Here is a 26,268-nt window from a genome sequence, read left to right on the forward strand (position 1 = left end):
GGCAATCCTAGAACTACATCGAGATTGCATATGCTTAAACCATACAAATCTGTTTGAAAGGTGATACCTTGAATGGTTATAGGTACTGCTTCGAAACGGAGAGAACATGGCATTCTTTCACCATTGGCGACCCGCACAAATACTTGTGGGATGTGAGTGACTGGCAGCTGTAGTTCTTCTGCTCGCCGCGGGTGAATAAAGTTCAAACTTGAACCACTATCAATCAAGAGTTGTAGAATTTCACCGTTTAGATTTCCTGTCATCCTCATTGATTTACCCCTGCTTTCTCCCATTAATGCATTTAACGAGATGGCTGGTGTCCCCGCACCAAGTTCTTCATCGTATATGGGTGGTGTATCTTCTTCCTCTTCATCCTCGATCTCTATTAGTAAAGCTTGGTTGAATTTGCAAGTATGTCCTCTTGAGAAAGGCTCGTCGCAATTGAAGCATTCATTTTTTTCCCTTTTTGCTTGCATCTCTGCCCATGTCAATCGCCTTGCTTGAGGTGGCTTGGTCGAGGTCAGAGGACGACTCATCGAGCCTGATGTAGATGGCGTTGTCGTTGCTTTTGGCTGAATCTTATGGAAACTAACTGTGCGTTTGTTTTTTGCTTGATCGTCCGCGTGTCTTGCTAGTTCGATAGCATGTTCTAATGACTGTGGTCGGAAGAACCGTATCTCCTTAGCCAAATCATCCCTTAGTCCTGCCATGAATGCACCTAACAATGCTTTGTCCCGCCAATGTGGCACACAGTTGACAAGCCTCTCAAATTCAGAAAGGTATGACCTGAAATTTCCTGTCTGCTTAAGTTTTATAATAGCCTCGTCGGCCTCTTCAAGTTCTGATGTGCCAAATCTTTGCAGCAGCCCCTTTTCAAATCTGGTCCATGTGATTCGGTTATGACGAGAATCGAACCATTGCCACCACTGATTTGCTTCGCCGTCGAGATGATAGGAGGCCCATTGCACTTTTTTCTTAGTAGGGGTCTCTTGTGCACGAAAGTATTGTCGTGCCCGATCCAACCAAACCCGTGGATCCTCGGATCCATTATATTTCGGGAAATCCATTCGAATGGGATTCCTCCATCGTCGATCCTTCTGACTGCTATCCTGCGAGCTATCAGAATCAAATGCTTCATCTTCCTCATCCTCATCTTCTTCATAATCTTCCTTGGTGGCAGCGAATGGGTTTCTATGGTTTCCCCTGGTCTCCTTTTTATTCTCATTCCGAGGTACCGATAATATGGAGCGCATCTCCTCCATGTTCTGGCACATCATCTGCACAGATTGCTGGAGCTCGTTCATAGTCAATTCAAGTGACTCAAATCTAGCTTTTGTCGCCATTATCTATAGATATGAAGCAATATTCTTGCCCAAATAATGAACGTAACCGAGGCTCTGAATACCAATTGTTGGAACCGAAGCAATTCAGTTTGATCAATTGAAGTAAACAGGTAAATAGAGCAGACTTGCTGCTAATTAAACAAATATTTCTTATATCTTCAAAGTGAAACTACAATGGTTTAAATAGTAATAGAAAAGAAAGAGACACAATGGTTCAAACGAAAAGATGCATTGCTTAAAAGAAAGAGACTCTTCGTTTTTGATTGGTGACTCTTCGTTTGAATGGTGACTCTCGGACCAACTTAGGCATATTCTCATACAGCCTCCCTTAACTTTCATGATGGTTTCCTCACCCTCGTGCCTCGACGAAGGGCTTCCTTATTCGGTGTCGGCCTATGTTCGGTAGAGAACTTTTGAGACTCATCATTTTTGCCATAAAAGTCCGTCCCAGTTTAAGAGTCACTTTTAGTATTTTCCATATTTTTCATACAAATTTACCCATTCTTCATCAAAATTACATAAAAATGTCATTATTTACATTAAATTAAATATAAAAAAACCAACAATTAATTATTCCCAACCCCTCAACCCATTCCCTACCCTCATTTGACTTTCAAATTTCTCTCTTTCTCTCTCCCCCGACTGTGTTTCTTCGATCCAGAATTGAATCGTCGCCTCCGATTAAAAACCTAATCGCCGCCTCCGATTATTCACCTCTCTAAACCGGCCGTTACACCATCACCGTTGCCTTCTCATGGCCGATGACTGGGTTGCAACGCCGGAGTTTGAATCGTTGCCATCTTTCGAGGCACCACCAGAAAACCTAATCATCCCTGAAACACCACCAGAGGTCCTTGACCGGTGGGAAATCGAACGAGCGGTCAATTTGTACCACCGATCGGAAAAGTGACGACCGTTTGGCGGCGTTGACGGGTCTGAAACGCCTCCACCATCTGAGGTCGTCCAAGAATCTGAATTTCTTCCGCCGGCTGAGGTTTTCGACGGATCTGAAACCCCACCACCGTCTGAGTACTTTGACGGATCTCAACCACCGTTCCAGCCCTATGACGACTCTAAAACGCAGGCACCATCCCTGCCTTTTGACGTCTGAAACGCAGGCACCGTCCTTGCCCTTTGACGACTCTGAAACTCAGGCACCATCCCACCCCTTTGCCGACTCTGAAGCTCAACCACCGTCTTCATCAAAGGTGGAGTACACCGAGAATGAGAAAGCAATGTTGTTGATCTTGTTGCCTAGCATGAAAGATTTCCTCTAATCTGTGAGTATTTTTCTAAGTTAAGCCACCCCCTGTATAGGGTTTGGAGGCTTTGATTTTGTCTGATTGCTTCTCTGTGATGACTTTTTTGTGAGTGGTTGGCATGCTATTGTGTGTATAAACTGCCTTGGTTGGATTATTATGATTAGAGCCACCCCTTTGATGGTTTGGAGGCTCTGCTTGTGTGATTGGTCCTCTATGATGAAAATTTTCTGAGAGATGCATGCTATTGTGTGTATAAACTGCCTTGGTTGGATTATTATGATTAGAGCCACCCCTTTGATGGTTTGGAGGCTCTGCCTTTGTGTGATTGGTCCTCTGTGATGAAAATTTTCTGAGAGATGCATGCTATTATGTGTATCCACTGCCTTGGTCGGATTTATTATGCTTACTGCCACCCCTTTGATGGTTTGGAGGCTCTGCCTTTGTGTGATTGGTCCTCTGTGATGAAAATTTTCTGAGAGATGCATGCTATTGTGTGTATAAACTGCCTTGGTTGGATTATTATGATTAGAGCCACCCCTTTGATGGTTTGGAGGCTCTGCTTGTGTGATTGGTCCTCTGTGATGAAAATTTTCTGAGAGATGCATGCTATTATGTGTATACACTGCCTTGCTTGGTTTATTATGCTTAGAGCTACTCCTTTGATGGTTTGGAGGCTCTAATAAGCCACCCCTTTGATGGTTTGGAGTCTTAGGTCATATGATGAACCTTTTGTGATGGTTTTTAGACAAAAACACACACTTACAACAGTTACACTTGCAATTCATACATAATGCAGTTTATAGAGCTGTAATGCAGCTTATATACCCTAACCCAAAATAAAGGCTACAAACCAAAAAAAGAAGTTTACATCATAAACACCAGCCTATTTTGATGATTATACTGTAAACCCCATGACCCAAGTGCACTTTTTACAACCCTAGCACAGTGTTTGGATGCCCTATGTGATATGAACCACCCACATCATTCTCAGGGAGTAGTAGATACTCCAAGCTCTCCCTTACCAGAGTTTCTTCAACCTCAAGTGAGGTAGGAAGCCCCACTGTCCTACTCAACCTATCTTTGTTCAAGTGTGGTATTTTGTAGTTGTTGCCCCCATGCACTTCTAGGATCTTGCTTAAACAACTTTGCAATGATAGGAATACCTTGTTCAGTGTTTGTGGTATGAGTTCCTCAAAAGAACTCCAAACTGCCAACAATTCATCTATATTGGTGGCTAGTTTGTTATGTTGTAGTGACTATATGGCCCTAAAAGAGCCAAGGTCCAGCACATTAGTATCTGGGGAGTTGGCTGGTTAGCTAATTAGATGGAATTTAAAACCATCTGTACTTGCAGCAGCCTCAAATTGTAAGTCAGAGGATTTGAGGTGGGGTTTGGCATTATCTTGTTGGATGTATATTTCCTTGCTTGTATTGGCTGGCCACTTAGCCTTGATTGCTGGAATAATCTGTGCATGATTTGTGATTGATTGCTTAGATGACTAAGTGATGACATTACTACTGTCTGATAGTATTGTGAAACAAAGAAATGTACAAACCCGATTAAGGAGACATTCTCTCATGGCTTCCTTGTTAACTGATGGGATAGGCTTTGTCTCAAGTGTCCCTCTTAGCCTATTCTTTGACTTTCTTTTGGCTGGAACTTGCTCTGTGAATGGAAATATGCCTATTTTACCATCAAAGATGGTTTGCCCATCACTGCCAAACATTGGCTACTGACAACACACATGAACATCACTTTAGTCATGAATCTTTTTGACTTACAAGACCTGTAAGGCTCATCCTCATCCGGCAACAGGTAGTATCTGTCTGAAGTCTTTGTCATGTAGAACCATTTCTCATCAATATGAACATGCACATGATAGAGAAGCTTACCTTCAACTATGGTTGGATGAATATGAGTCAGACACCATCTCATTCTTAAAATTTTGTTTGCATCAGTGAGTGCAGGTTTGATGGCATTTGTATGTGGTCTTATCTTGTTAGCCTTGGACCATCTGCCAGCTGTGGTCTTGCTAACTTGCATCTTCATAGCAAGTTTTCTTATGGAGGATCTCTCAAGCATAGACAAGTGTCTAAACTTGACTTCATCAAGGTTTATTTTACCTTTTGTCTTAGTATAACCTGATGCTTTTCCTTTCATGACAACAGGTTCTCCTTGTTCCATTTGATGACTGACTATCCTCCATAACCGGCTGACTGTCCTTGCATGCACTTTGAATTTTTTGGCTGCATCTTTCAATGAACCATGTGGAAGTGCTCCAGCACGGCATTGCTGTTGAAGGAACTGCACAATAAGGTTCTTCTCTTGGATACTCAAACTCAGAGAGGCCCTCGGCCCTTGCCCAAACTCTGCCTCTTGAAGAGGCTCTGCCTCTGGAAATTGATCTTCCTCTTCAAACAGCTCTTGCTCCATCTCCTCCTCCATCTCTTGCTCCATCTCCATTTCCCAATGATGAGAATTTTCTGAGGGTAAATTAGCTTTAAATATGTTTGCTTTCTTTTTTGGTAGGTAGAATTGAAGTGGTTGATAGTAATGGTGGAGTGAATGTATTTATAGGTGTACTTTAGCATTTGACTTTTTCCTCCATGGATTGTACTAATTCCCTCATAATTTTAGAGTTTGAATCAATGAAAAAATTGTTTCCCTCTTGTTTGTTTTGTGAAATGTTGGCCGATGGCCTCTTCACCTTTAAGGTGACTTAGGCAGGATTAAAAAATTTAAGGAGTAAAGATGAATCAAATTTACATTAAAAAAGATTAATCATATTGCAACATTTAAAATCTTAAGTTTATTTAATTTAATGAATTTATCTTACAAGTCAACATTAAACATATTTTTACACCCAAAAAGTCAAAAGGGACCCACTTTCAACCAACTCACTTCATTTATTACACACCCCACCTTCACACTTCATTTATTACACAGATCAACTCTTTCTTAAAACCCGAGCCATAACTATAACTGACTCCTAATATGGGACGGAGGGAGTAGTATAGATCCTGACACTAGGTTCTTGTGGATGTCCGGTACATGCAGCACATCCTACAAAGTGATCGTGACGCCAGACGTCATCATGAGTATCACATTGACAATGCCAAGGACATCGGACGATGCTTTATTCCCCATGTTGATCTTCCTCCCTTCAACAGCAGTGTAGGAGGCAAACTTGCTCCTATCTGAGCAGACATGAGTCGTAGCGCCGGTGTCGATGTACCAGCCGCCCTTGTTGTCAACAATACTGACTTCTTCAGTGACCACGGCAACGAGGTCATCTTCATTCCAGTCCTTGAACTATTTCTCAACGACGTGGGCTGCCGGCTTCTTCTTCTTGCTGCGGCAGTCTTTGGCAAAGTAGCCAATTTTGCCACACTTGTAGCACTCGCCTTCAAATTTCTTTGCAGGCTGCTTGCCCTTCCCTCTGTCTTTCTGATTTGGGTGGGGGCGTTTGTTGGAGGGTCCGCCCCGCTCCAACAAGTTGGCTTTGGCATCAAGTGGGCTAAAGCCCTTAGCCTTTTGATCGATCTTGCGCACATCCGCTTCAATGCGTAGCTTCACGATCAAGTCTTCAAGACTTATCTTCTTTCGCTTGTGCTTGAGATAGTGCTTGAAGTCCTTCCAGCTAGGAGGAAGCTTTTCGATGAGTATGCACCGCACAAAGTTGTCGGGCAAAATCATCCCTTCAGCCACGAGTCCGTGGATGATCATTTGGAACTCTTGAACTTGTTCCATGACCAGTCTAGAGTCTACCATTTTGTAGTCCGTAAATTTGGATACTACAACATGTTCAGTACCTGCCGCATTATCGATACTGTACTTTTTCTCTAGGCTTTCCCACATTTCTTTGGATGTGGTTACAACAGAGTATACATTGTACAAACTATCATCTAAAGCACTTAGAATAAAATTTTTACAAAGATAATCTCCTTTGCGCCATGCTTCATAGTCCGCCAAGATATCGAGCCTCATCTCTTGATCACTTGGCGCGGACGGCTCGTTATCTGTGAGGAAGTTGGCGACGCCCAATGTTGTCAAATAGAACAACATATTTTGGTACCACCTCTTGAAGTCAGATCCTCCAAATTTAGGTGGCTTCTCGGCGGGTGGCATCATTCTAAGTGCCAAAGGTGCCGCACTTGGTCCTTGGAAGGAACCATTCACGTTGCCCCCGAAGGAGCCAACAACATGGTTGGGCATAGGGCCCCCACCATTCATGTTGGACATAGAGCCCATCATGGTCGCACTGGTCCCGAAGGAGCCAATACCCGTATTAAACCCGAAGGTTCCAACACTCGCATTAGACCCAAAGGCCCCAGAAGTCGCATGAGACTCGAAGGTCCCAGCATTCGTGTGAGACCCGAAGGCCCCAACACTCGATCCATTAAAGGATCCGAAGGAACCACTAAAAGTGGAACCAACCGACCCACTCAAGGTGGATCCACCAGTGAACCCATGGGTATTAGTATACACCCAAGGGGTTGTTGATGAAGATGGATAGAGACCGGGAGTTGGCATCATCGCGGTGGATGCCATAGTGGAGGAAATGATGGCGGCGGTGGTGGTCGGAGTGGTGGCAGCAGCAGTGTTGGATTCAGTCGACATCTCCAAGCACAGGTGTTAAGTTTCGAAAGTTTTAGTTTCAGTTATGTCCAAATTCCTTCAAAGGCAAGTTATATCTCGTCTTGCGATTGTTGGTTTCAGGAATTACAAGATATAAGCCGGGCGTAATACAACCCAAAAGAAGGAATATAGATGAACTAACTGAAATGAAATTACAACGGAAAATTCGAAACAAATAAACCATGAAAGTATTTAGCCGAGTCGAGGAGTCCTCTTTCTGCAAGACGAGATACGCCCTGGTAGTGCTCTTCGGATTGGCGTTTCGTCCCCAAAGATAAAACGACTACGTCTCTGATGAAGCAGCACCGCTATCAGCAGAGCTCCGACGAACTGGATGGAGGAGAGGGCAGAGCTTTCGAAAAAAAAAACAATACAAAGAGAAGAGAGAGCGTATGATGCAAAGTGCTATGCGGACTCTAGTTTCTTAGATCTCGAATGCTAGAATGACTGCCTATTTATAGGCTCGGTCCACTGCAGGGGTCAACACAGCCTTGATGGCTGCCATCATGGTGAGGCTGTAACGGTCGAGCATTGCAAGCCGTTACGAGCAGTAACAGTCGGGCGTTACAAGCTCAGAGCTAGAGAGGTTGAATCTAGACGCTTCTAGATTCGATCATGACGTGGACTATCACGTGTCAGCCACGTTGGCTTCCCGCGTCATACTGATGAGGTGTCATCCAGCTTGGCTCACTGACGTGGAAACGGTGGTGGTCTAAAAAGAATTAGACCCACTAGCCTTGGGTCGAGTCCAAGCACCAAGCCCACGACCAGGCCCAAAGACCACCCATAGACCAATTGCCAAGATCCAGACCACCCAAAGACCAATTGCCAATTGCCAAGATCCAAGGACAAGGACAAGGACACGGGCACGGACTCGAGGCTTGCGGCTCGCGTCGGTGGCGCGCGCGTGAGTGCGTGTGTGGGCTCTACAACCCATCATAGTCCACTATAATTATTTCATGTAATAATCCTTCTTATTAAATACTAGTTTAATAAGGTTATAACTTCCAATGTGGGATAATAAACTTTTTTAATTATTACCTAAGCTTCTCTCATAGCTCTTTAAATTTGCAATTTCGCACAATTTTAATCCATTATTTCTCACTCCGAACGTAGATCGACGCTATATCATTTAATTTCACAGAAATTAAATGTCTCGTTGAAATAATAATTGGTCAAAGTCCATTGACCGGCATAGATTCCAACACAGAGTACTCGGTAAGGACGGGGCAGTGTGGTATGGGCAGCGGCGTTGACCGCGGCGGTCTATTGCACGCTGGAGAAAGCCGCGGCGGTTTCCAGCGCTCAATTTTTTATTTTTATTTTTTTTAATTTTAAAATTTTTTATCTATAAAATATTTATTCCCAAATCATTTTTTTCATTACATTTCATTCTATTAATTGTTGTCCAATTAATTTTGTTTCAATCCAATTAAAATATACCAATAATTGATAAAATAATACTCCCTTCGTTCCATAGTTATAGAGTCATTTTACCATTTTGGTATGTTCCATAGTAATAGAGTCATTTCTCTTTTTAGTAAAAGTCAACACATTTTTCCATACCTACTTTACTCTCTCTTACTTTTTTCTCTGTTCACCTCTCTACCTTTTTTCATTTTCCATTTTATTCTTCTTTTACTTAACTCCACTAACACAATTTTTCTTAATCTCCGTACCGAAAAGAAACGCCTCCATTATTATGGAATTGAGGAAGTATGATTTATAGCTATAGACAATTTTCTTTTGGAATTTTTTGTGACTGTGCATCGGACATGTCCACGCTACTGTGGACACTCTAAGGCTCCAAAATCAGCCGCTGCCGACTGATACCCCCTAGATCAACATAATTACGTATTAGTGATAAGATAGTTAAAGAAGTTCAAAATTAATTAACCATTAAAATAAATAAACATGTGCTAGCGTTTAATTACATTACATATTCATATACAAATAAATACTCTCTCTACCTCCATAAAACATGACTCACTTTCTCTTTTTTAATTTATTTTAATCAAGATAATATATTATTAAAATAAAAATATTTTTATTATTATTTTATTTTTAATTAATATAAAACATAAAATTGTAATCCTACTGTCTCATAGGAGATGTCATATTTTCCTTTTTAGTTTGTCTCACAAAAAATGTTACATTTCCTCTTCTAAAAAAATTTTCTTCTCACGTCAATTATAAAATTATATTTTCTCTCATCATTTAATATATAAAATAATATCTCTTAAATTTATGTGGTATCTTCCATGACAACTACTATGTGAGATGGAGAGTACTGTAAAATGTTGTGGTAAAATGTCGGGGGAAAAAATAGTTTTGTAAAAAGACGGACCATTTATATATGGCTAAAAATTATTTCGGGTGTCAGAAGTCTAGTGGCATAAACATGTTGGAAAACATGATGTAGAAAATTTGAAGGCTGAAGTCAGAACCACGGCTGGAAAACATGTTTTAGAAAATTTCACAAGTTGCGGTGATTGTGGAGAAAAAGTACCCCGGTAGGAAACATTTTTTTGGGTGTCAGGTTCAATTTTCCTTTCCAGTTTTTCTAAGATAATCACACTTTAGATATAAAAATAAATCTTTTTCTCATATATTTTTATTAAAATATTTAATTATATTTTTCTGCTACTTATTCTATTTAACAATTCTTAAAATTCTGTGTCTCACATTTATAGTCACATTTAGTTATGACACAAGTTTTAAAGAATTGATGGAGTGTATAACTAATGAAGTGAGATGGTGGTGTGTGTAATAAATGAAGTGAGATGAAGGAGTGAGACGGTGGAGTGTGTAATAAATGAAGTGAGATGATGGAGTGTGTAATAAATGAAGTGAGTTGGTTGAAGATGGGTCCCTTTTGACTTTTTGATTTTTTATTTTTGTTTTAGTTTATTTTTGTGTTGAAAATGGCATTTGGGTATAATTTTAATGAATAATGGGGTAAAATTTTATGTCCAAATATGAAAAATTCTAAATGTGACTATAAAAGTGGGATGGACTTTTATGGCAAAATGTGACTATAAAACTGAGACGGAGGGAGGAGAATGGAAGGAGTATCGAGTATTCCCTTCAACCCGCCCGCCATATATGATACTCTCTCCTTTCAATAAATAAAATATATTACTCCCTCCATTCACAATTAATTATTACTATCCTCGTCCACTAAAATTTGTCCCACTTTGATCGGAGACGGATTTTAAGAAATGTAATGGAAAGTGAGTTGAAAAAGTTAGTGGATTATGGGTCCTACTTTAATATATTAGTTTTATAATAAAATGTGAATAGAAATGAGTTAGTGGAATATGAGGTCCACTACCAAAAATGGTAAAAGTGAAATGAGACAAATTTTGAGGGGACAAAGACGAAAAAGATATATTCATTTTAGGAAATGTTTATTTTTTGTGGGAAATACAAAAAGGAAAAAGTTTCATTTTTAATGGAACGGAAGGAGTATTAATTTTATACTCCCTTCGTCCTCAAAAGTAGACTAGTTTTACCATTTTGGGCCGTCCTCCAAAATTAGACATAGTCTAAGCATGGAAAGTTTTTCAACAAATAATAATCCTACACATTATTTATAATTTGAATCCCACAATCCACCAACATTCATTCCACTACCTTTTTCCTCTCTCTTACTTTTTCTTATTTCTCTCTTATGTTACCAATTGCGTAAAAATGAGTTTGTCGATTAACAAGTCTGTCGATTCCACAACACATCATTAAAACTTGTGTCATTAACAAGTTTGTCGATTTTTGACAGAGAGAGAGAGAGAGTAATAATTATGCATAAAAATGAGTTAGTAGAATATAGAGCCCACCTCTTTCTCAACATACAAAAATCTCTCCCTTTTTCTCTACATTTGGCGATTCCACCTTACTTCCGGCAAATTTTACCTCAATCCTCCTATGTACTATAATTCCCTTTATGTGTCACAATTTTTTATTTTGGTTTGTCCTTTGGTAATTATCTACTAATACTCCCTCCTCATAAAATGGAGACTTTTTCTATTTTGCTTTATTCCATAAAAATAATTCATTTTATATTTTTGGTAACTTTTTTTTCTTTAATGAGGTGGGCAACATTCTACATTAACATATTCCAATAACTTTTTATTTCTATTTCTCTCACACTATCAATTATGTATTGAAATCTGTGACATCAGAAATATCTATATATTTATGGGATATAGAAAGTATATGAAAGTATACCTTATATTTCACTATTTTATTAAATTCATTTTTCTTTTATATTTTTAAAATACATGGCGAGTCAAGCAGGACACGTATTTGGGGGCAGATGGAGTATGCATCAGTAAAGATTTTTTTTACGTTTTCAAGATTAAGGTATTCTTGAATTTATTTGAATAGTATTGAAGAAAGTGTCATAGTTATAGAATTTGTTGTGAATGCTTCATTAAGGTGTATTTTGTTGAACTTAAATATAAATATTATTTTATGTTTATTAAATTTAAAGGGAACGAAAATTTTTAAATAATAATTCATCTAAATTTTAAAATCACATAATTTAAACAAAAAATTATATTATCAAAATAAAGTTATGTGTCGATTCTTACATAATTATCAATTATGTTAAATTATACTTCTTCCGTTCCACAAGAATATGCACTATTTCCTTTTAGTCAATCCCACAAGAATATGCAGTTTTTAATTTTGGAAAGTATTTTCTCTCTAATAAGATGAGACTCATTCTCACTAAAAATACTTTAATTACTTTTTCTCTCTACCCCTCTCTTGCTTTATCAATTTTACATTAAAACCAATACCGAACACAAAATGCATATTCTTTGGGGACGAAGGGAGTATATAAAATTAAACATTAGTTTAGCATATAAAAATAAAAAAAATCATCATCTTAATAATATTGATTAGCTACATTTTACTGGGAAGAGGATAATATGCTAAGTAGTGATGGACCGAGTGTAAGCCAAGCCGCCGGTTCAACTGGGGCTTGGCTAGCATCACACTTGTATTCCGCCATGGTTGCCAGTGAAGTTTAAGTATGTCTGGGTGAATTGAGATGGAAATATAAGCGCACTCATAATAGGGGGATGATCACACGCCCCTCCCACACGCCTGTTTGTCATCTTTGCCGATCACGTTTTTTTTTAAATTCCAAAAATCACACTATAAATACAATTTCTCTCATTTCATTGAAGAAATTTGGACACCAAAAAATGTTTACACTTATTTGTATCTTTTCATGTTTCTGGTTTATTTTGGCATTTTAATATAAAGAAGAGGGCACCGACACCTAATTATTTAACCCCTTTTCTTGACTACATCAAATTAAAATTTCTTGCTAGTATTATTTTCTGTCTAGTTACATTGGTCACTTTAAGATTTATCTCATTTTCTATTACTAATATTCTTACTTACTAGCTATTCAAATAAAAAAAAACTAGTACTACTACTTTATCTGGTGATAGTAATTTAAGCTGGATACTTTAGTTATCTATTCAATTTAGAATTGCATTTTAAAAAAAAATTATGATAATGAATTGTGAATTTTTTTTATTAATTAGGAATTAGATAATTAGAAATTTAGGTAGTAAATTGTTATTTACAAATTGTGTAAATATAAGAATGAAGACTTGCTGAATTTTCGGTCATTACCTAGCATTTCATAAAAATAGTAAAAGACATTATATAAAAAATGAAATATTTTATTATTATTATTATTATTACTATCATTATTATTATAAATTTTAATTTCAGCACCAGCTTTTCAATATTTCTGCTTCCGTCGCTAATGCCATGTATACTCCAATCAGTTTTATTTTGACTATAAGTACTGCTTGTCGGGAGAAAAATAAACATAAAAACTTAAAGTTAATAATTTGCTGTAAAAACTAAAAGTTAAAAAAAAAAAATAACCAGAAAAGTTGTAAGTTGTACATGTAGAGGCAAAATTGACCCCTTAATATAAGATGATGGTTGACCAAAAATATGAAGAGGTTTTGAGATTAATGAGTCTTCCAATAATGCAGTATAATTGTATAAATAAGGTGCAACAACACCTACGTAAATCATGATCAGAAGCAATGAACACTAAGTCGTTATTCATCTTCTCCATCACATGCTTTTGCATACTTTCTACCTCCAACGGGAGGACAGGTCCCAACGACGGTCTTCCCGTTCGAGCGGTGAATCTTGGTGGGTGGCTTGTTACAGAAGGCTGGATTAAACCTTCCCTTTTCGACGCCATCCCCAACAAAGATCTATTGGTTGGTTTCTACATCAATTCATTTTTGTCATCTATTAAACACCATAAATTATACTGAACTAAATTATTTCGTATAGTGAAGTAAATTCGTGTTCTCTATATAATGCATTTATGATTAGTTATACTGTGATCATCTCCCTCATATATTTATTGTATATATACTTGTGTATTAGGATGGAAGTGGTGTGCACTTGAAATCTGTGACTGTGGGGAAGTATTTGTGCGCCGAAACAGGAGGAGGATCAATTATTGTTGCAAACAGAAGCTCTGTCTCTACATGGGAAGCCTTCAGCGTATGATTTTGTAAATGTTTGCTTTAAATTTAATTGATTATTCTTGATTAATAGCTACATATGAAAACAGTTATGGAGGATCAACGAGACGACTTTCAACTTGAGAGTTTTCAACAGACAATTTGTGGGATTAGACAGCCATGGAAATGGAGTTGACATTGTTGCTATAGCAAATGCACCTTCTCAAATTCAGACATTTCATGTTGATAGAAATCCCAATGATTTGAACCGTGTTCGAATTAGAGCCTCCAACGGCTTCTATCTTCAGGTTACCATCTTTCAATCCCATATGTTTTTCTCACATGTACAGTCATCCAAAGTGATGTCAATTCATCCTGAAATAAAATGAAATTAAATTTATGGGCTCACCCGTTTAAACCGTACCAGATTAGAATTAGAATTTAAAATTTCTTACCCAATATGGTTTTAGTTCAATTAGCATGTATCAGAGTAGGGCTGACCCGAAATCCAATCGACCGACCCACTGGGTAAGCCTAATTGTTGTTTCGTCTTACACCTTGTTTGAAAAGTAATTCGATATTTCAATGGTAACTTTGATAAAAATAAAAATAAACTAGCTATCCAATTTACATGTAAAATATAATATACATACATTATTTTTTAGTATTAATATAATATGATTGTAGATAATAAATTGGAAAATTCAAGCTCTCTCGAAATATGTTTATGCTTTTCATCTCAATTTACGAATCTTAAAGTATATTTTTTAACATGTCAATATTCCTCATAATAGATTAGCCCGATTGACATCCCTAATACCACCCACCACCTATATATGCGCACAACCGGCTTTACCACCACCTTTAATTGCACTATTTCTAGTGTAGTGTGTATAATACTACCTCCGTCCCCCAAAATTTGCTACACTTTGACCCGGCACGGGTTTTAAGAAATGTAATGGAAAGTGAGTTGAAAAAGTTGGTGGGATGTGGGTCCTACTTTTAAAGTATTAGTTTTATAATAAAATGTGAGTAGAAATGAGTTAGTGGAATATGGGGTCCACTATCAAAAATGGTAAAAGTGAAGTGTATCAAATTTTCAGGGACGGACCGAAATGGTAATATGTATCAAATTTTCAGGGACAGAGGTAGTATTAATTAATGTTGTTCAAGGCTTCAAGCTCATAGTTATAATTAACTTAATTTATTAATTTGAATACTAATGTCATTTCTAGGTTCAGTTGTTAAACTAACATAACTTTTGATGTAGTGCATAAACACTTACAAGTTCCATCGTTGGGTATAAATTGTAAATATGAATCAATACCTCATTTTTGGGTGAGCACCCATGCATACCGATTTTTTTGCTTATGGATTTGATTGCAGGTGAAGAGTGAGGAATTAGTAAGTGCAGATTATGAAGGAAATGATGGATGGGGAGACGATAATCCATCAGTCTTCATATTGTCAACAAATGGAGGATTGCAAGGTGAATATCAAATCACTAATGGCTATGGTCCTCTCCTCGCCCCACTAGTTATGAAGGTAATTCGAATATATATTGATATTTTGGCTATGGTGAAATTAATATTGAAACACATCAGGAACACTGGAACACATATATAGTAGAAGATGATTTCAAATTCATAAAAGAGAATGGATTTAACGCAGTGAGAATCCCAGTAGGATGGTGGATTGCTAGTGACCCCAATCCGCCTAAACCTTACGTCGGTGGATCATTGCAAGCTCTTGACAATGCCTTCTCGTGGGCCGAGTAAGCAATACTATGTCTGTTCACCATTTTAAAGAACCCTTTTGATTGTGTGCTGATTTTAAGAAATTGTTTATTAAAAAAAAAATAATGGTAATTGTGATTGTATAAAGTTTGTGGAATGTGAGGTCAACATGCTAAAAGTGGAAAAAAAAGTAAATGGTTCTATATTAATCTGGACGAGTCAAAATGGCAAAATAGCTCTTGAAATATTGTATAAATTGAGTATATATATCTTTTGCATAAATAAACATAGCATTAATATCTGAATTCGAACCTCGCAGAAAATACAGAATCAAGGTGATAATCGATCTTCACGCTGCACCGGGCTCCCAGAATGGCTGGGAGCACAGTGCCTCTAGAGACAGATCACTAGAATGGGGACAAACGGATGAGAACATCCAACAAACCGTCGATGTCATAGAATTTCTAACTGCTCGGTATATAACATACATCTTTTTTACTCCCTCCATCCACAAAAAATAGACCATATTATGAATGACACGAGTTTTAATGTGGAATTGATAAAGTAAGTGAGAAGGGAAAAAAGTAAGAGAAAAGTAGTGTTAGTGGAATGTAGAATTCATATTATTAGCAATGTTTAATTGTGTTAGGTAGCACATGTGGGGTCCTTTTTCAAACATGGTCCATTTTTTGTGGACAACTAAAAATGACAAATGTGGTCTATTTTTTGTGGACGGAGGGAGTATTTCATTTCAATCAGAAAAGTTGAAAGCAATATATAAATGTTGTCCTATCCCAGTTAGTTTGAGGACAATATTAAACTAATATGCAGTCAACGATCCTAACAGCTGTTCTCCCTGAATAGGTATGCAAAGAGCCCGAGCCTATTTGCAATGGAGTTGATCAACGAGCCTCTTTCACCGGGAGTGTCTCTGGACAGTCTTACCAAGTATTATAGAGCTGGTCTGGAAGCTGTACGGCGCCATTCGCAGACTGCCTACGTCGTGCTGGCCGACAGATTAGGACCTCATGAACCTAGAGAGCTACTGGATTTTGCTAAAGGATTTACCAAAGTGGCCATCGACGTGCATCACTACAATCTCTTCTCCCCTATGTTCGACAACCTAAGTGCTCAACAGAACATCGATTATGTAAACATTAATCGGGCCCAACAATTGAGCCACATCACCGACCCAAACGGCCCTCTTGTTTTCGTCGGGGAATGGACGGCGGCGTGGCGAGTTAAGGATGCGAGCAAGGAGGATTACGAGAGGTATGCGGCGGCGCAGCTGAGGGTGTTCGGGCAGGCACAGTTTGGGTGGGCTTATTGGACTCTCAAAAATGTGAAAGAGCATTGGAGTTTGGAGTGGGTGATTAAGAATGGGATCATTAAGCTTTGATATTGAAAAATTAATGAGTTTTCTAAGCTCACTCCTTATCTATATCTAAGGAATAAAAGTGATGCATGTCATTGTTGAAATTGTTATTGTAATACTCACTAAAAATATGGTGCAACAAATCCTTATGTTCAGCATCATATGAGTTTCCCTAAAGTTATACGTCTATTTGTTTTATTTTATATATGTAGTTTTTGCATACCAGAACAGAGTAATTCTCAGAGAGATAAACATCCATTTTTCTCAATATGGCTAATAATAAAAAATTACACTGTTTTGGTCAATTTATGTTTTTACAACGAAGTTTATGTATGGTGAAAGAATACAACCACTTTTAACTTGTACTCCCTCCGTCCCGCTTAAGATGACACGTTTTCCTTTTTAGTTTGTCCCAACTAAGATACACGTTTACTTTCTCTCTCCAATTAATACACTCAATTACTTTTTCTAACTCCTATTAAAATATTCATCTTTCTTTATCTTTCTACTTTAATACTTACATCCACCTTCTCTCTCAAATTAAACACTTTAACCAATAATTCCTAAAATCTCGTGCCGGATAAGCAATGTGTCATCTTAGCCGAGACGGAGGGAGTAGTAAAATTCCCACAAAATTCAATTTCTCACAAATTTAATCCTACGTGGTGCACTGAGATGGCTTAGTCATCTAACTGCCGATTCCCTTGAGCGACGTACTTCATAGGAAGAACTTATGTTTTAAAAAATCCATAAAGTTTGAAATGCACAAACTTTGATTCGGCAAAAATTTTAATTATGGTAAATTTGCTAACAAGTTAAAATTGATGGAATTTTTTTACCATACACAAATGTGTTACTCCTTCCATTACCTCATAGTTAAGGCGAAACTTTTCGGCACAGAGTTTAAGAAATGTTTAGTGTGCTAAATAGATAGATAAAAAAGGTTATAAAAGAGAGAAAAAAATAGAAACAATAGAATAGAAAGTAAATAAAATAAAGAGAGTAAAGTAAAAAATGCGGAACGGTGTTAATTATTAGTACTACTCCATTTAACACAATAAACATTTTTCCAAAACTCCATGCCTAAAAGAAATTTTTGAACCATAGCGAAACGCATAGAGTACAAAATACTAGAAGAAGTTGGTACAACACGGGAAACATAGCTAAGGTGCGCTGGCATCACCGAAACCCCCACACCCCAAAAAATGAAGCAACGCCCTTTTCTTAAGGAATTGAAAATCGACCTTACCATCGTGCTAGCCATTGAGAACTTGGAAAACACAACTTAGTTTGATTCAGAGAAGTTCTGTTTTGACTACGACATAAACCGGTCAATATCCTTATCCAAAGTATACAAATATTACTCACTGAGACAACAGAATCATCATATATAACACTAAAATCAAGAGTTTCCGATGTTTCTATAACAATATAGCTGAGATAAATGATCACGATGACAATATCATGATTTAGAGGTCTATGAAGATAAATAAAAAGAAAACGAAACAAAAGCTTACAACTGGAAATATGACAAGGTTTCAATTCAGAAAATAACATAGAATTTATCTGAAGAATCAACACCACAATATAGGCAGCTTACACTGACCGGCTTCTTCAACTGTACAATCAATCAATCATTTTGGAATTCAATGTCCAACGTTGTATCAAATATACAAACTTGCTTACACAGGTTTCGTGGCTGTGATCATCACGAAGAGCCTATTTCTCGTGCACGTGAAGTTGATAAGCCCACAAGATGCGCATAGATCTTCGAGTTCCTTCTCGGATAAAAACACGTGGCTGCCCGAAAGCTGCGCCACACCCTACATATGATATCCACTAATTAGCATAATATATATCCCACGTCTTTACATCATTCTTCTCCTTCGTTTTATCCATGAAATAATTCGCTTAAATTACAGAACTGTATACCTGTCGCACAGGTCTGCTTAGTGGGAAGTAAGAGAAGAGACCATCCATGATGTAAGTGGTAGCAACGAACATGCCTCCGGGTTTCAGCACACGACTTATTTCTGCTACCTAGTTCACGGTGAACATAAAGTCAAGAAAAACATCTTAACTAAAAGTTGCAAAAATTAGTCAAAATTCAACCCTTGTCTACATATCTATGGGCGGAAACTTTGAATATGGGATTATATAAGTTCAAATATGCTCACTGCTGCAGATGGTGAAGGCCAGCAGTGCAATGCAGCACCAGCATGAACAGCTTCTATACTACCCGATGCAAATGGAAGCCTTGAGATATCAGCTCTAACGAGAACTAATTTCCTGTACAAGGAAGATGCACAGAGAGAATTCATATCGGCATACTGTACACATAGGAAATTGAAATTACCCTAAGCAATGTGGAGAGAGAATGAGAACTTCTTTTCGCGAGAAACGTACTCTTGAGGGAAGTTATCCTCCTGCTTAATGAAGTCATAACACTGACGTAACATTGACTCAGAGTAGTCCAAAGCAACAACAAGGGAAAACAGTCCACTTTTCACAAAAAGCCGTGAAAACATACCACTTCCACAACTCGCATCAACAATAGTTCCCCCTAAGACTGGTTTGAGGTACTCCTTTATCAATTCAAACTGCATCCAGTGCCATCAGGTAATAAGCTCACGATACAATCAGTGTGGATATATTTCTAATCAGTAGTAAAGTAAAATAATTCATTACGAGATTCCACCCGCCAGTATGTTCAACATAACCACGTACATAAAGGGTCAAGAAATTCTACTTAAATGTCAGTTAGTTCATGAAAAATGTTACTTTTTGGGGGCGTTTACTTTGAGTGATAGGATAGATTAATAAAACATAGAATTGAGTATTTGAAGGACAAGAAGGTAAAACAAGTTCGAAATTATTCAATCCATCAAAGTAAATGGTAGATTAGCTTTGATTGTTTAGAGTTTTCGAGCTCAAATTCTTGCAGCAGCAAATTACAATCACTATCATAGATATGAGGCAACACATTGGCAAAGAATTTCAATATAACCATTGTAGTATCTATTAACTGTTACCTCCTGTTCCGGACCAGGAAAACCGCCCCACACTGTAAAACTTTGCCTCCAACCTCGTTCATAGAGGAATGATACCAAAGGAAACCTATATTAAAAAAACCCCTATATCAAGTTAGCAGGCACAAGAACACTTTTGTTGAGAATTTCACATTTATATGCATAGATGACTTATGCTTATTGAAGTACTCACAATAGTATCTTCACTGAACTTAGACAAATGATGGAGAAAAGAGGTCCTTAACAGACATTTTCATTCGAAAAGTATAAAAAGAGATGAATTCGTGAGAGAATCTTACTTTCCAATATATAAGCTAGATACTATCACAATATTCTTGTGAAGATACCAAATTACAATCACCCATAGTCAACCAAATTTTTACTTGAAATTATTTCATCATCTTTCACTCAGTGACGCTAAACAGCAATAACATCAGTAGTTACTTGATTATTTAGCTCATAGATTGGCAGATTGCTACTTTGTTAACTGTGAATGTTTTTTCAATTGGCAAAGCAGTAGAGGCAACACAACGTCGTTTGTCAATATGATCCCTACAAAGATTGTACCTGAAAAGCTCAGTAGACGCAGCCATAGGTTCGCCATACACCTTGTTACCACCTGTTACTGTCAGATCTAGATGAGAATCCTTTCCAGTGTAGGATTTCCTGCAACAGCTGCACTCCAGAGTTGAACGAGCTACAGCCTCCCTGCATAATACATCTACCAAAATGAGTACTTAATTTTTTCAGTATGTAAATAAGGATGTAAAACAACCTTAATAGAGTGAAATCAATCATCAATACAACAAATACTATTATCAAGGATGCCTAAGATATGCAGAGGCTATCAAAGAAATCACTCACAAAGATAGATCAACGCCTCCATTCCAAGAAACCCTCTCATAGCAAATGGGACAAGCTAGAATATCTTTCCGAATATTCAAACTGGACTCATCAATAATAGGTTCCTACAATATACAAAACAAGAGTTGCAACCAAGTTATTGGGAGTAAAAGCATGTTCCATTATTCTCAATAAAGAAAAACAGAAAAATATAAATTTATCTAAAGCAATTGTATGAGTGCATTCATAGTAATAAGAAGGCCATTAACATTCATTCCCAAACCGACGAATGAATTTCTACTCATCCCCAGCAATAACCAACAGATTACCTATAAAAGCGCCCATGTTATACTCCCTCCGGCCCCCAGTTGATTGACACCAATTTTCGTTTTCGTCCATCATCAATTAATTGGCAACCTTACTTTTTTACTACTTTTGGCAATAGAACTTGCATTACAGTATCTATTTCACTCACATTTTATTATAAAATTAATATATAAAAGTAGGATTCACAAAACACTAACTTTTTCCATCCACTTTCCACTATACTCTCTTCGTCTCCAAAAAAAGACTAGTTATACCATTTTGGGTCGTGACGACTCAAAATTAGACAAAGTCTAAATATGAAAAGTTTTTCAACAAATAGTATTCCTATACATCTTTTATACTGTGGACCCCACAATCCACTTACAGTCATTCCAATACCTTTTTCCTCTCCCTTACTTTTTCTCATCGCTCTTTACTTTACCAACTGCCCATTGAAACCCTTGTCATTTACAAGTTTGTCAATTTTTTGGGACGGAGGGAGTATATTTCTTAAAATCGGTGTCAATTAATGGAGGGACTACCATTTTCAATTCCTGTACAAAATTTGTTTTCACATGAAAATACTGTTTTTGAAACCAATAATTCCAAAATTCAACGGATTCCTAAATAAGAAATTTTCGAATGCCAAGTCAACGATACAATCATGAATCAGCAAGAATATTTTCATTAAATGAAACTTAATTAAAGCACAAAGCCCAATTGCAAACAGAGAGAGAGAGAGAGATGTACGGGCTTTGTAGGGATGGCGGTAGCCGAAGAAGCTCGCACTTTATTGGTGAAAAGCCGGGAGCGAATTCTGGCGGGGATTAACGGAGACGACTTTACGACCTGAAAGCAGCAGCGAACGAGGTTGAGATTGAGTCGACTCGGCCGCAATGCGGAGAGGAGGTCGCTGCCGGCTGCGTCTCTCGCCATCAATTTCTCCATGGCTCCAACAAAGTGATCAAGAATCGCCGATTCTGCGACTTTACATTAACTCAGTAAATCAATTGCATATCAATGGAGCATAAATATTGGCTGTGACGTGTTTCAATGGTCGCCCAAAATCACTAGTGTTTGTGTGTGCGTATCTTTTTGTCGTTTGTTTCAGTTGAATTTTGCAGATTTTAAGGGGGCACAAAAAGAATGGCTCAATATTTGAAGTGATTTTCAGTTATATCAATCTCTAGTGGTAATGACTAAAGCAAAACTTAAAATGCAAAAACAATCCCAATATATATTTTTTTAATTATAATTTATTACAAGTCCAAATCATTTTGAAATCATTTTAAAATGAGTAGAGAGAAAAGAGGAAAAACAAAAATATAAGAAGAAAAAATACGGAAAAAACTTATAGAAGAAGAACAGACATACATAGACGGCGCTGAAGAAGTAGAAGATAATAACCTAAATAATTCTATTTATATTAGAGCGAACTACATGTTTAGTCCCTAAGTTTGTGATTCTCACACCACAAACCCCTAACAAAAAAATATATCGTCATTCACCTCTGGCATTTAACTTAATCATGAATGAGGTTTTTTTTTCTAAAACAACCCTAACCCATAGTCTCTATTTTTATTGTTTTAGCTTTTTGCTTCTTTCTTTTTTTCTTTTTTTTTTTTGCTTAAATACTTCATAAAATTAAATAATTTTTTATTATGATTTCGGTGTTTATCTCCACTAAGTCTTACTCAAGTGACGGTCCATGTAGTACCAGTATATTCCTATACTTCAATTTAAATTCATTATGAAATACTCCTTGCGTCCCAATTTAATTGTCACTCTTAAAATGGGCACATGTTTTAAGAAATGTAAGGAAAAGTTAATTGAAAAAGTTAGTGGAAAGTAGAATCCACTTTTTCATATTGATTTTATAATAAAATGTGAGTAAAGTGAGTTAGTGGAATGTGAAATCTACTTACCATTTAGGTAATGTTTGGTTGGTGGGAAAATAAAGTTGGCAGAAAAAATGATTCCTAGGAAAATGGATTGCGGGAATATGGTGAGTCTTTACTTCCCTGTGTTTGGAAAATATCAAGATTTTAAATTTTATATTTGATTTAAAACCAAACTAAAAATATACTTATTATTTTTCTATTTACAAAAAAATAATAATATAAATTTTTTAATAAATTATTGATTACAAATGATAATAATTATACTATTATATTTATCATTATGATGGATAGTTTAATCATATATAAAATAATATAATTGTAATTAGTTACATGAAGTATTATATTTATAAATGATTATAATAATAAGTATAACAATAATAATAATAATTATTATATTTATATTATTATTATTTACTTATATTATAATTAAATAAATTTTATAATTTAAAATTTCATTATGATTTTATTGTTTAATTATTAATTTATATAATAATAATTATTATTATTTATTATTGCATGAATTATATTATAATAACAATTTTATACAAATATTACAATAATATAGTTATAATTATGATAGTTTAAATTATAGTTATTTATTATGTTGAAATTAAGTTTATAATTTTAAATAATTTTTAAAACATTGTAAATAATAATAATAATAATAAATTATATTAAATATGTAAGAATCCTAAAACTGGAAAAAAGAATACCTATGAAAATTTAGGATTCTGAATCATGGAAAGTTGTACTAATTTTCCTTGTTCCCGGAATTTGATTACTTTCCCAGTTTGATTAAAAACTGAAACAAACACGTGAATTTAAAATTTAAGGAATCAGATTACTTTCCCAAACAGAATCCTGACAACCAAACATGATCTTATAGTAAAAATGAAGTGTGACAATTAAGGTGGGACGAATCAAAATGGAAAATAGTGACAATTAAGTTGGGACAGAGGAGTATATATTTAAGAAATAGAAGATTAGATTCATCAATTAACTAATTAGTTGTTTCAATAAAAAGTTAAACCACTTACTTTAATTAATGGTATTATGAGAATAATTATATTTGTCAAATAATAGAAGTCCATATGCCAAAAGTTAGAAGGGTACAAAAAAATTATGCTATTTTTTATTTTTAAAACTCATACTCCCTCTGTCCCATTAGGAATGACACAATTTCCTTTTTAGTCTGTTCTATTAAAAATGAAACGTTTCAAAAAATGGAAATAATACTCTCTCTACGTTTTCTTCTCTATTACTTTACTCTCTCTTCATTAACTCACAAAACAACACTACATAAAATCTTGTGTGCCAAAAATCAAATGTTGCATATTTAATGGGATGGAGAGAGTACAAATCTATTGAATCTTTTAATTTTTAACCTAAAAAGTTAAAAGAAGCTGCTAACCATTTTGACCTAAAAAGTTAAAAGAAGCTGCTAACCACTTTGTTAATATATCTAAATCTGTTCTAAAAGGAACTCCTACACATCCAACAAACAAAGTAAATAGGACTAATAGAAGTAAGAGAAATAACATTGTATTGTCTGATTCATAAGGATAAAAAAGGGCTATGTTACTGCTGAAATACGGAAGAACTGAAAATTTAGATTAAAACACTATGTATGGATGGTATGAACTGCCCAAACAAGAATTCTTGAATAGCGAACAATCAGTTCAGATATCACGACCAAATTTTAGAATTCAGAATATAGTGCATACTTGTATTCTCTACTCCCTCCGTCCTCAAAAAGTATGAACTATTTTTTTTCGTCTGTCACTAAAAAGTATAAACTTTCTAATTTTGAAAAGTTCAAACAATATATTACCATTACACATCATTTTATTTACAATTTATACCATTACCATTAACAAGTTATACAATTATAATAATATGGACTCCACTCTCCACTAACATTATTTCCACTATTCTTTTTTTATCTCTTTCCTACTTTTCCCATTGTTTATTAAAATTTGTGTCGAACCAATTGTTCACACACTTTGGGGATGGAGGAAGTATTATTAAGTGCTGTAAAAAACTAAAATAGCCAATTAATAATTAAATATTATAATTAGAATAATGAGAAAATAAGTTCAAGATATATGTGGAGACAATTAAAAATTAAAAACAAATGTACTAAACTGCCCTTCAAGGTCTGGGGGTATTAGGCTTATTATTGTGTCTTTTTATTTTACTTATGTTCTTAATCATATTTTAATTAAGTCAAAATAAAATAGAGAAAGATTAATAATTAAAATAACAACAACTAATAAAATCTTAATCTAATAATCGGGTAAATTGGAATTAGATTCTCCAATATTGTGAGGTACGAAAAAGTATCATTCAATGAATTTTATTTCAAAATTTTAGTTATTTTATGGGTACGCTGTAATGTTTCATACTCCTTCAGTTCCAAAAGAATATGTACTTTGGGTTCGACACGAATTTTAAAGCAAGATTGTTAAAATAAGAGAGATGTAGAGGAAATAATTAAAGTAGTATTAGTAGACAATGTATCCCACCTCATTAAAGAGAAAAATAGTTTCCTGAAGTATAAAATGCATATTCTTGCGGGACGGATGGAGTAATATTTTTTACTGTAATTTTATTTTCTATATTACGCAATTTTATATATAATCAATAATAAATTTATATATAGTCATATTAATTAATAAGTCTTATTATATAATTTAATTTGATTTGATTTAAGTTATTGACAAATTGCTACGGGGCGTTGTGTGTAATTTAGAAAAAGTATACAAATATGATTGAAAAGTATAAAAAGTATGTGAGTATAGAATATTCTTTTTGTTCTGATTTTAGTGTAAATTGTCGATTATGTAGAAAGGTGAAAATAGATTCGTATTCATGTACAAGAGAATTGTATAAGAAAAAAAAACACTTGTCTTCGTTTTGACAAAGAGAAGCTTACTTTCATTGGAGTAAAAAGACTTCATGTTCTGAGTTAACATCGGAAAAGAGTAAAAAACAGAGACTTAGACTAAACAAATGCGTTGAGAAAGGGCAGATGATACGACCATGGGTGCCGAGCTTCAAGAGTTACTAGTACGCCGTAAAACGTGGATAGATTGGGGCCCCAAGAAGAGGGCAAAGTCATGCCAAGTAGCTACGTTGCAACTGGAGCTGGATTCAAACAGAAATCGGTCTATTGAGATGATGTCCAAACACTCTTCAAATATAACTGTTGTCTTCGTCTTCAAAATAGGTTTGCATGAGTATCTTGAATGCCTTAATCGGAGTCCAGTGAAGAGTGTTATGGCTGATTTACTAAAGCCGCATAGAAGAGATGGCGAGT

At 36.0% G+C, this 26,268-nt stretch overlaps 3 protein-coding genes across 3 annotated transcripts; 1 reads left to right on the top strand and 2 right to left on the bottom strand.

The window, feature by feature from the left end:
• Positions 1-3,534: 3,534 nt before the first annotated feature.
• On the bottom strand, positions 3,535-5,069 carry LOC125186447 (uncharacterized). The gene is made up of 4 exons (XM_048082816.1): positions 4,388-5,069; positions 4,162-4,289; positions 3,954-4,071; positions 3,535-3,812 (listed from the first exon to the last, which is right to left on the bottom strand). Exons 1-4 carry the CDS (start codon positions 5,067-5,069, stop codon positions 3,535-3,537), a joined length of 1,206 nt encoding a protein of 401 aa, XP_047938773.1.
• Positions 5,070-13,324: 8,255 nt separating this feature from the next.
• Positions 13,325-17,062, top strand: LOC125186457 (putative glucan 1,3-beta-glucosidase A). Its single transcript, XM_048082825.2, has 7 exons — positions 13,325-13,507; positions 13,680-13,799; positions 13,870-14,067; positions 15,146-15,304; positions 15,364-15,533; positions 15,815-15,970; positions 16,360-17,062. The coding sequence occupies exons 1-7, from the start codon at positions 13,325-13,327 to the stop codon at positions 16,892-16,894; spliced, it is 1,521 nt and encodes a 506-aa protein (XP_047938782.1). The 3' UTR covers positions 16,895-17,062.
• A 1,172-nt stretch (positions 17,063-18,234) lies between these two features.
• Positions 18,235-22,173, bottom strand: LOC125209533 (S-adenosyl-L-methionine-dependent methyltransferases superfamily protein). Its single transcript, XM_048109135.2, has 8 exons — positions 21,799-22,173; positions 20,764-20,867; positions 20,467-20,607; positions 19,903-19,987; positions 19,277-19,470; positions 19,048-19,159; positions 18,803-18,910; positions 18,235-18,693 (listed from the first exon to the last, which is right to left on the bottom strand). Exons 1-8 carry the CDS (start codon positions 21,994-21,996, stop codon positions 18,553-18,555), a joined length of 1,083 nt encoding a protein of 360 aa, XP_047965092.1. The 5' UTR covers positions 21,997-22,173; the 3' UTR covers positions 18,235-18,552.
• Between the last annotated feature and the right edge of the window lie 4,095 nt (positions 22,174-26,268).

Source organism: Salvia hispanica, chromosome 2 (genome assembly GCF_029641045.1).
Source record: "Salvia hispanica isolate PSC_SH4W2 chromosome 2, Shi_PSC_v1, whole genome shotgun sequence".
Taxonomy (NCBI): domain Eukaryota; kingdom Viridiplantae; phylum Streptophyta; class Magnoliopsida; order Lamiales; family Lamiaceae; genus Salvia; species Salvia hispanica.

Excerpts from the sequence above, each read along its gene's own strand:
- LOC125186447 (XM_048082816.1), bottom strand. The coding sequence starts at position 5,069 with ATGGAGATGGAGCAAGAGATGGAGGAGGAGATGGAGCAAGAGCTGTTT. Across the intron at positions 4,290-4,387 it reads GGATGAGCCTTACAGGTCTT|GCATATTTCCATTCACAGAG; the intron begins GTAAGTCAAAAA and ends ATGGTAAAATAG. Across the intron at positions 4,072-4,161 it reads GAGAATGTCTCCTTAATCGG|ATTATTCCAGCAATCAAGGC; the intron begins GTTTGTACATTT and ends AATCATGCACAG.
- LOC125186457 (XM_048082825.2), top strand. The coding sequence starts at position 13,325 with ATGAACACTAAGTCGTTATTCATCTTCTCCATCACATGCTTTTGCATA. Across the intron at positions 13,800-13,869 it reads CTACATGGGAAGCCTTCAGC|TTATGGAGGATCAACGAGAC; the intron begins GTATGATTTTGT and ends ATATGAAAACAG. Across the intron at positions 15,971-16,359 it reads ATAGAATTTCTAACTGCTCG|GTATGCAAAGAGCCCGAGCC; the intron begins GTATATAACATA and ends CTCCCTGAATAG.
- LOC125209533 (XM_048109135.2), bottom strand. The coding sequence starts at position 21,996 with ATGGAGAAATTGATGGCGAGAGACGCAGCCGGCAGCGACCTCCTCTCC. Across the intron at positions 19,471-19,902 it reads TTCCTGGTCCGGAACAGGAG|TTTGAATTGATAAAGGAGTA; the intron begins GTAACAGTTAAT and ends CACTGGATGCAG. Across the intron at positions 18,911-19,047 it reads GGCCTTCACCATCTGCAGCA|GTAGCAGAAATAAGTCGTGT; the intron begins GTGAGCATATTT and ends ACCGTGAACTAG.